The sequence below is a fragment of the Glycine max genome, chromosome 17 (assembly GCF_000004515.6).
Source record: "Glycine max cultivar Williams 82 chromosome 17, Glycine_max_v4.0, whole genome shotgun sequence".
NCBI lineage: Eukaryota > Viridiplantae > Streptophyta > Magnoliopsida > Fabales > Fabaceae > Glycine > Glycine max.
Genome location: NC_038253.2, coordinates 10,714,353 through 10,725,099, shown reverse-complemented (window position 1 = coordinate 10,725,099; position 10,747 = coordinate 10,714,353). Strand labels below are relative to the sequence as shown.

Genomic DNA, 10,747 nt, shown 5'->3' with positions numbered 1-10,747 from the left:
TATTGGACAATAGCTTTTAACAAAATTCATTGTGAAGATCCAGCATCCATTTCAGAAAAATTGGGATAAGTTCATACAAAAATATTACAGGTAATAGTTGACCCTAAGCCAATCAGAAAAAATAATGCATCCAATATTAGATCGGGAATGGGGATGTCAAGAGACCTCCAGATTGTCTCTTGTTTTTAGCTGGTTCATCATGATCAAAAACAGAAAATAGGACTCCTGTGACATCGAACGCCAGCAATGGCTGCAGAACAGAAGAAAAATTGAAACACCTTCCAATTTATCAACCAAAACCAGGAGGTACATCAGGGTCTTCATCACTACAATCAGAAGATGGTTTTTGCTCCACATCCATTGAAAATCCAGGGGGCGGTGCATTGCTATTAACATCATCTTCACCAAGTGTATCCTGTGATGGATGGGAATCTTCTTTCTGCTCTGCAGTGAATCCTTGCTTCTGAACTTGCACCTTCCCTTTATCCTGCTCTTCATGATAGTTATTATTCAAATGATTATGCAAGAGAGTGAAACCTGGCGGCTCATCAGGCTCATTTTCATGCAAAGTATCATCAATCTCAGTAGCTGAAGCTGTTTCCCCTTGTCTATGAATTGGCATCACATCAGACATGGACATCATAACCTCATCTTTCCCTTTCGGGTTTGCCAATTTGTCATACACAGATTGCACTGTTTCCATGATTTCACTTTTCATGTCATCCCCGGATCGGATTATTTGCCATAAACTATCGGATATCTGGCTCATTACTTTATCACTGGTTACAAAACAAACAAATCTAAATAAAACTTGCACAATAAGTACACACAGAGACACACAACACGCCTTAAAAAAAACACATTGTAGAATTACACAATAGCTAAAGGAAGGGATAACTCACCCAACTTCTTCATGTATGGCATCAGAAAGTTGTCTAGGTTTCATATTTTCTGCTCCAGCACGATTGAGTGCCACTGATTGCTTCACAATTGAGGTAATATGTTGTCGCAACTCTTCCTGTCATAAATTATTGAATTCAGTATAACTGTCACGCAACCTTATGCTAGTTATTGAATTAACAAGAACTCAAGGTCATAAACAGCACGGGCAATTAAACGAAGCTCCAAAAATTCGCCACACTGTTACAGTGTTACTGACAATTACAAATCATAATCAAATTGAATTCTTTGATATCATTATGAAAGTAATGGACAGTTATGTAAAGTGTCATTGAGTATTTTTTTTTTCTATCAATTCATTTGATACAAACCCTAAAATTAGAAGAATGGGAATTGAGAAAAGGGGAATTAGGAGGAACACATACGTTGTCCTTGAGCTTGCGAACGATCTTCAAACGAAGCCTGTCAAAGTCGCCATCGTCCTTGAGTTTTGCGATAACCTCTTCTTTGCCAACCACTTCTTCGCTGCTTCCCATCACTCACATCACAATCCTCCCTCGCAACACACAGAAACCTTTACCAACTCTTTTCTCCTCTGTCACCCGCCAAATAAATATTTGCACTTATTATAAAAAAATTTAATTATTATATAAATAAAATAATAATGTATTTGTTGTTAATTGACCAAGGGCTAAATATAATTTCAAAAATTATTCTAATTAATCTAAATTTTTTCAAGTGAGTAATCGTCTTGTGCATGACTCAATATTGTTTGATTAAACACATGAGGAATAATTGGATATATTTTTTTTTATAAAGATTACTACATTATTACATTTAGACATTGTATGATTCTTTAATAAAACATAATGAGATTGATTACTTTGAATTTGAACTGCCTACACGCAGATAGAGTGATATGGATTGTTTTTTTAGCTTAGCATTTCGAATTTGAGTATTAACATATAATTACCTTATATACTCGACAGAAAAATATCATATCATTATTAATTTTATCCGATTCAAATAAAATTATTTTTAATAAAAAATACATATAATTTGTAAAAGAAATTTTGAATATGAATCCACAACTTACTTTAAGAGTAAAATATTTAACATTCCATTAAACAATTTTATTTATTGTATATGTTTTTTTCCCTATATTTTATTAATTTGATATACGAGTAACTTCAAGTGGTTCTTCTATGTTTTTTTTTTTAAAAAAAATATGTTATTTCTTTTATGTTTAACTAAAGTACTCATTCGTGTTTTACACGGGTCTTATGTATACAATTTATATTTTTAATGTATTTTTCAATCAGTTTTAAAATTTATATATAAGTATATATTGTATATATATGCATGTCAATATTTTAAAGATATATTAACAAAGTTATATACAAGATATATTAGTATCTTATATTATTTTGATTTTATATAAATATTTGTTTTTAAAAATATTACCTTTATAAATATATTTGCATTTGTATATAAATTATATTTAGATTTATACAAATTTTAAAAATAAATGTTAATAATAAAAAAAAAATATGTATGAATAATATTACAGAGTCATTCAATCATAATTCATCATGTATAATAAGTTTATTAATTTTTTGAAATAATTATTTTAAAATAACTTAAAGGATGATTTGTAAATGAATGAAAATATAAAATTATTTTAGATTGATGTTAGTGTCTTTATAACAATTAGTTTTTTTTTTCAAAAATGACTCATTATTTCCTGAAGAGTAATGTCATCAATAGAAGGAGATGCAAAATGATAATTTTAGAACTAGCATTATTGTGGCTACCCTAGCTAAGGGGCGAATAATGGCATTAGCTTATTTCCTATCAAACTTGACATAAAAGTTTGGGTTAATGGATAGAATATGTCTACAATCTCTTATGATCGAGTTTTGTAGAGGAATTAGACATGTGGAATGTTAAATTTGAATGACTGCAAGGGCGTGGTTGACAACATCCATGCATAGTGCCTCCCCTTCTGAAACTAGAATGCAGGGATGCATCTTTAAGGATTTGGTTGGCCATGATGATGGAACCTGAATCACCTATGATGCAAATGCCCCAACTTGTTTGCCTCTCTTGGTTGTGGAACATACAATATGACTGGCATCACCTTTAGGACCTTTCCAAAGGTTTTCAGATATTCCAAAGGATGGTTCCTAGTAGTACGCTTGTAGATTGATCAAGAGAATCGTTCTATTTTTATTTTTTAATTATTATTATGAAAAATAATCATAAATACTTAATTAAATGTGTAAATATTAGTAGACTAATGCGCTTAAGTGTTTTTGGAGTGGGTTATAAATACAAGGAAATTAATTGTGATAGATTACCATGGCGTTTGCATCATCTTGAAATTCTTCAAATCTTTGGACAGCGATAATATATATACTCTTCAAAATTAGTGATACCAGATTTTCTGTGGGCCATCATTGTCCACGTGACACGTCATGAGAGCCATGTAAGAAACGAACATAGTAAGCGATACGATGAGGTTGTCTGTTAGCGAAACATCGAATGAAGTTCGGAAGGAGAATAAGCCGTTGCAATTCCCTCCACACGTTCCAGTTACCTTATCTTCCACCTCAGATACCTCTCTTCACTCTTCCATCATCTTCCTCTCCCTCCAGACAAAACATCACCACCACCTTCAACTTAATTTCCCAGTTACACTGCCACCACTTTGATTCCAAATAACCACCATCACCATGTTCACGGCTAGTAAGCTAGCCTTCACATTAACACCACCTCGTCCATGCACTGCACCTTTGACACCAATCTCTTCCTTGTCCTCTTCTTCTTCTTCTTCTTCTGCTTCAGCTTCTGGTATCAACTTCATTCAGTTCAATGGACGCCACTTATGCCTCCGACGCAGGCTGTTTCTACTCTCTCCTAAGGCCACTGCAGATCAACAAGGTCTTAACAATAACATCTTCATATCTATATAAGAATCATCATTCCCTGGCCATCTTCTAACAAATTCTTTTTCTTTCAGGGAAGGTTGAAGAATTTGAAGATGATTCAAATGTTGTTGATAGTAAAATCCTCCCATATTGTAGCATAGATAAAAAAGAGAAGAAATCAATTGGTGAACTTGAACAGGAATTTCTTCAAGCACTGCAAGTATATATGACCCCAGAAGTTTTAAATTTGCTTCTGAGTTATTTTTTATATATTTTACGTGTGATCGATGTGAATTTGAATATGTTATTGGAATATTGGGTTTTGATTTGTTTTGTTTCCACAGGCATTCTATTATGAGGGAAAGGCTATCATGTCAAATGAAGAATTTGATAATCTCAAGGAAGAACTCATGTGGGAAGGAAGCAGCGTTGTCATGCTAAGTATGGGGCAACTTCGCTCTATAGTTGCAGCTGTTGTCATAACTTCATCTTTTTAAAGTCTTTATTGGTTGATTGTACAGGTTCTGATGAGCAAAAATTCCTGGAAGCTTCTATGGCTTATGTGTCTGGAAATCCAATTATGAGTGACAAAGAGTTTGATGAGTTGAAACTGAGGCTAAAGGTTTGCTATTTTCTTTTCATCGATGAAAATTTGAAACTCACTGATAATAGAAGGAAAAAAAGAAGTAAAAATACATCATCTAGACTAAATCAATGGTTAAGAACTTTGAGTAGATACTACAACACATTCTTTTTTTATTTGCACCAAGAATACCCCCAACGGATAACTGGAGACTAATTCCTTTTGAGCATAGAGATCACTAAAGTATATTTTGCCCCTTCCAACAAAATCTTCTCATACACATGACTAGAAATCAAACCCTTGACAACATGCTTAAGGAATCTAACTATCTACCAATTGTGTTGGACCTCGGTTACTATAACTGTATAACACATGTTTACATAAAAAGGATAACTAGTGCAGGTGCAGTTAATGAAATTTTTTACCACATAGGTTTCATTTTGGAAAGCTTACATATGAAATGAAATAGCATTCCTAGTAATTGTATTGGTCACTGAAATTAGGGAATACAATTGGAATTGCTTTAGTAGCTGAGTATCTCCCTCCTTCTTGTATTATTTACTGATCTCATAACTGTTTTCCAGAAAGAAGGGAGTGAAATTGTGGCTGAGGGTCCAAGGTGCAGTCTTCGTAGTAAAAAGGTGCGTGTTAATCTGTAATCTATTCTTTGATTTCAGTTTTGCTTGTCAGTTGTAGACTTGCATTTTTATGTATAGTTGTTCTTTGATTAAATCATTTTTGCAATTATTATATAGAGGATGGAGTAAGTAATTTTTCTTGTTTCATTATATAAAGATATTTGTTTTGGAATTCAAATATAAACTAAGATCTGTTGTATCACAAAGTACTGACAAGAGATATAGGATGATCTTTACTTGCCAAATCAAATGCTTCTTAGTCATTAGAATTCAGCTTTAGGATTTGAACAAATCATTTGGGATTCATGAATACTTGGATATGCCCTTTTTAATCTTTATTCTTTACTAATTACAGTCTGCTTATAGGTTTACAGTGACCTATCTGTTGATTATTTGAAGATGTTCCTGCTGAACGTCCCGGCTACTGTGATTGCATTAGGATTGTAAGTAGTTCTCCTTTCTCTCCTCTCCTTAAATTTTTATTGAGTCAACAGGTGCATATTCTTTCTGCTCCCACATAGTATTTTATAATTTTCATATCAGTATCCACTTTTACTTTTTATTACTTAAATAATTTTTTTTTCATCCTAAAAGATAGATTGAAGTTGCTGCTTGCATATGATATGCCTTGACTTTTTTGCCTTTGATTTTAATTATTATCCCTCTCATTCATTAGGTTCTTCTTCCTCGATGATCTGACTGGATTTGAGATCACATATCTGCTAGAGGTATGTTCCCCTCATTTTATCTTGCACCTAGCATAGCAAACTGATCATTTGGATGCAGCTTGATTCCAGAATGTCATAGGATCTAATAGAAATTTTACATTTTTATGGTCCTTTACTTTCATTATGTTCCATTCCCTTAATTTCAGGATGCTGTCTAACTATGTATTATTGGATTGTTTATATCTTCGAGTTAGAAAAAAAGATGGTATAAAATGGAGAGTGAACTTTAGAGAGCAACGTACAAAATAGATCACCGTCTGCTGATTTTTTTTTTAGTGGTTTCTAATTTTTTTAATAAAGTACAAGCAACTTGTAACAATTCATAGATTTGTAAAATCTCATTCGATTTTCTCATCAATGTTACCATCTTGCACTTCATTCTCTAAAGTCTAAGCTGGTAATACACTTAAGAGGATCCAAACTTTTTGTATTCAAACAAAAAAGAGATTAACTAAGATCTGAAGAAGTACAATGCAACGTGTTGGCTTGAATCAAATATGAGAATTGAATCTCCATGATGCAGAAGCTACTCCAGACATGCTTAAGCCAAAATCAATTTTTACTTGCTGAATCACGTTCAACACATTTACCAAACATCATGGTCTTACTCTATTTTCATGTTTGACCACTCTTGATCCACGTTTAGGGGTTGCCAAGGCGCAACCAAACACATTCAAAATCAATTTTTTCATTGTTCATCGAAACACACACTAAGATTACCAATTGACCATATTCCTCTTGATAAGTACCTTGCCTGGCCACCAACCCTGAAAAACTGCATAACTAGTTTGGAGTTTGGATCATCAGTGAAACAAGATTTTTCAATGAAAAATCAGAGAGGATGGGTCACTGAAAAGTGAAAACCAAAGCTAAGATGATGAGATTGATTCTTCACATCACATAGAAATGAAATAGTTTCTTAGACATTAGAAAATATTATTACAATTAATGCAATTATAACAGATGTTATGAATTGTTGAGTGCAGCTGCCGGAGCCTTTTAGTTTCATTTTCACTTGGTTTGCTGCTGTTCCCCTCATTGTGTGGATAGCTCTGTCACTGACAAATGCCATTGTAAAAGACTTTGTGATTTTAAAGGTATAAATTTTACTACCAGAGTCTCCTGTAGGTTATATTTAACTGCTACATATTACTGACATTTATTTTTTATAGGGTCCTTGTCCGAACTGCGGTACTGAAAACACCTCTTTCTTTGGGACTATACTTTCAATTTCAAATGGTGGTTCCACCAACACTGTCAAATGCTCCAAGTAAGCATAAAAATACTCTCAATTTCATTGTCGCTTCATATGATTCACATTCTTATCATCAAACTAATATTTAATTTATGGAATGACTTTTATTTAACAACAATTGAATGCAATATTTTGACTCAGCTGTGGCACTGCAATGGAATATGATTCAACTTCAAGATTGATTACATTACCAGAAGGAAGTAACGCCTGAGTGGAGGTACAGTCCTACGTACTATACCCTTGAACCTCTGTTCTAACTCTATCAATGTGTATATTTTCTGCATATGTAGCACAATAATTTTTAATTTTGTTTTGTATCTAGTTATAAATCCGCTAGAAGTGAGTTTTTTTAAGAGATTTGTTGCTTTTAAGAAATGTAATTGTATGGTGACCTTTCTTTTCATTATTATATTTGCATTTTCCTCTATAACTCGACCTTGTCCATGTCACTTATCTAGGTAAAGCGTGTCTAAGGTTTTTTCATCACTTGAGAAATTCTAAACTGGATTGGCTCTGCAACATTTAGCATTAAATCTGTTTTTATCTCTAATGGGAGCCAAGTGCCAAACTTTATTATAATTAGTGGTCCATTATGACTTTCACTGCGCATGGCATCTATAAATTATAATGACACCCTGATCATTTACATTTTAAATTTGTGTTTACATACAGGTATGCCTGAAAATCATATTTATTGTTCCAGCAATGGGAGATCATTAATAGCAGTTCTTGTGAGAGTGACAAATTTATCATTTAGCAAATCGTCATGTTCTTCCGCAAATGACCTTGAAGTCATGTTATCACTATCACACACAATTGGTGTCATCTCAATTTATGTGCCACCATCCTACTTGTAAGTATAGGGGCTTTGTATATATACTTGTAATATGGACTTTGTATAGCATACACTGGATTGCCTCTGCTTGAAGAGTTGAGTTATGAGGGTGCTTAACACCATCCATGAGTCTAACCTAGAATAACGTGTGTAAGGATTTTTGTTACACACTCCTAAGACCAGAACCTTTACATCCCCCAGGAGCATCAAGAACAATAAGGAAAATTGACTATTTAAATAATTAATGCTAATTGACATTATAATTTCATGTATTCAATTAATCGAATGGAAACTCACCAAATATATATATATATATATATATATATATATATATATTAATCGAATGGCTTTGAGGTTAAACGAGCCTGCCTAAATTAGTGATTGTTTCGGTACCTTAAATTTTAGGAGGATACCGGTATCTTTTTATTTTGAATCAATAAAAAATAATCATCAGTAAATTAAAATCACATCATAAATGAGTTAGAATTATAATTTAAGTTTAATGATATTTTAAATTTCACAATTACAAAATTAAGATTTATTTCAATTTTTCCCCATTTTCAAATTCAATATTAAACATGAAAAATATGCAAGTATAAATAGAATGGACAACAAACTAACTTCCAAGTCATTTAAAACTAAAAAAAAAAAAAAGATATGGGTACTCTTTAACATGTAAAAGTACGGTAGAACTAGCCTAATAGAATTTGTTATTTAGCTTTACAGAACAAAACACGATCAATGTCATTGCTTCGAAATTTGAAATTGAGTACGAACTAATTGAAATAATATATGCCTCGGGATTTTGCTATTTACTCCTCCCAGTTTTTCTAAATACACCACTTCCATTTTCTTTATACTTTTTACTGCCAATTATATCATTTTATTTGTTAAAACATAATTCTGAAATTACTTTTCAGACCAACATATTAATTCTGAAAAGTAAGTTTTAAAACTATGTTCTAACATAATACATAATTATGGAAATTACTTTCCAAAATTAGTATACGGTGTTAAATAAGTAATTTCTGGTTGTCATAAATAACATTAAATACAAAATATCAGAACTTACACTTCTCCAAGAGTCACAATAATCAACAATTGCTAATTGTGGACACGTTTATTTCAATGCTAGATATCGAGAGACTGATAAGCCATATACAGAATTCTCGATGGACACAGAATATGAGGAGACACCTAATTATTTGTTAGCAACTTTGATTTTTGATTAGCTTACTTTTGTTTTCATTATGAAAATGAAACATCATTTGGTGGTGGCAAAAAATATATATAATTTTTTCATACAAAAAGTATTATAAACTTTTATAAAATACACAATTTTATGATAATAACAAAATCAAAATACTAAGGTTTTACAAATTTAAAAGGACAAAGTGAATAAAATAAGTATTATTTTTTATTTTATCTTTTATAATTTTTTATATTCTATTTTTTAAAATATATTTTAAGTGAACACCTATTGTTTTATGGGAACGGAAATAATAATAATTTAATATATTCATGTAAAAAAATTAACTTTGTGGGGGTAATTTCCCCTATGTATCTACATCAGCCAATGAGCTCAGGTGTCTTTGTGGGTCCATAACAATCGATTGAGACAACATGGCTTCGTATCATTGTTGTTAATGCTAAAACGATTGTTTTATTATGAAAAGTAAATTTTGAAATTATGTTTTAAAAAAAATACACATAGCTCTAAAATTTACTTTCAAAAATTGATATATGTCGTTTAAGAGAGTAGTTTCCTGATCTGTGTATTTTGTTAAAACATAATTTCAGAAAATACTTATTCTAAAAAGTAATTTATGAAATTATGTCAGAACAATAATTGATAATAAAAAATATAAAGAGAGAGAAAGGGGTGAGCTTAGAAAATATGGGGTGTGAATAGCAAATGCCAATGCCTGGTCACACTTTAGTTTGTCTTAATTTACAAATATTTTCCTTGTAATTTATGTTTACTTAAATTCTATTTACTTTAATTTTGTTTATAAATTTTATTTAAATATAAAAATATTCGTACAAATTACAAATGATAGAAAGCTTAATAGTTTTCAAAGATAAGATCATGGGTGGAAGGTAGAGACTTTTCTTAACGAAATTTTCCTAATCCGCGAATCTGAATGTTAATGTAATAAGATTGTTTAAGCAATCCAAATTCTTAGTATATGTGTTAATTGTTTTAATAACAAAAATAAGTCGAGGGTGAAGGTTTGAAGGTTCCTCCTACTTCCTGGTGGGTGGTGACAGAGGATCTATTCGTTGGATCCATCACTGGAGGTTGAAGTACTATTAAGTATTATAACATTAAGTTAATTAAGTAGAGGTTGAAGGCTTAAAACTTTCCTATTAACACCAGATGTACTTATTGGTTAACCATCACTTGAGGTTGATGTACTGCTGTACCACTGTTGTTATCAGACGGAGTTATTGTACGTATATAATTAACCATGCGTTAATCGTTAAGGTACTATTGTATTGCTGCTGAAATCACATGGAGTAATTGTATAACCATATCATCTAATGCCAAAACATTTTCTTTTATTGCGGTCTTAGTCCAAAGTGTGGACTTGTAGGATATGCTATACAACAGTTATACTTTTGAAAAGACAATTCAGCTACTAATAAATAATAATTAATCCTAAAGCTGAAGAAATTATTACTATTATTATGAAAATAAATAAATGTAATTGCTGCTTGGTGGATAGGATGAAATGAAGGACAAGACCTAAGAAACATGTCCGCACGTTTTTCACTTACGTAATGATATTCAATTCCTGGATCAATATATTCCTACAAACATTGTTTCAAACAAAAAAATAAAAGGAAACAAGAGTAATACTGTTTGACTTAAGAG

General features: G+C 31.7%; 2 protein-coding genes across 2 annotated transcripts; one reads left to right on the top strand and one right to left on the bottom strand.

The window, feature by feature from the left end:
- LOC100784847 (uncharacterized) lies at positions 1-1,484 on the bottom strand. The gene is given in 3 exon segments (NM_001254444.2): positions 1-779; positions 903-1,018; positions 1,326-1,484. Coding segments are annotated over 3 exon segments (717 nt in total). The 5' UTR covers positions 1,437-1,484; the 3' UTR covers positions 1-289.
- Positions 1,485-3,433: 1,949 nt separating this feature from the next.
- On the top strand, positions 3,434-8,146 carry LOC100784314 (PGR5-like protein 1B, chloroplastic). Its single transcript, XM_003549825.5, has 11 exons — positions 3,434-3,843; positions 3,923-4,050; positions 4,175-4,271; positions 4,352-4,452; positions 4,998-5,054; positions 5,418-5,494; positions 5,728-5,779; positions 6,766-6,876; positions 6,952-7,049; positions 7,176-7,251; positions 7,707-8,146. The coding sequence occupies exons 1-10, from the start codon at positions 3,636-3,638 to the stop codon at positions 7,243-7,245; spliced, it is 999 nt and encodes a 332-aa protein (XP_003549873.1). The 5' UTR covers positions 3,434-3,635; the 3' UTR covers positions 7,246-7,251; positions 7,707-8,146.
- The last annotated feature ends 2,601 nt before the right edge of the window (positions 8,147-10,747 follow it).

Coding starts and splice junctions, on each gene's coding strand:
- LOC100784314 (XM_003549825.5), top strand. CDS start 3,636: ATGTTCACGGCTAGTAAGCTAGCCTTCACATTAACACCACCTCGTCCA. Junction 3,844..3,922: donor GGCCACTGCAGATCAACAAG/GTCTTAACAATA, acceptor TTTTTCTTTCAG/GGAAGGTTGAAGAATTTGAA. Junction 5,495..5,727: donor ACTGTGATTGCATTAGGATT/GTAAGTAGTTCT, acceptor CTCATTCATTAG/GTTCTTCTTCCTCGATGATC.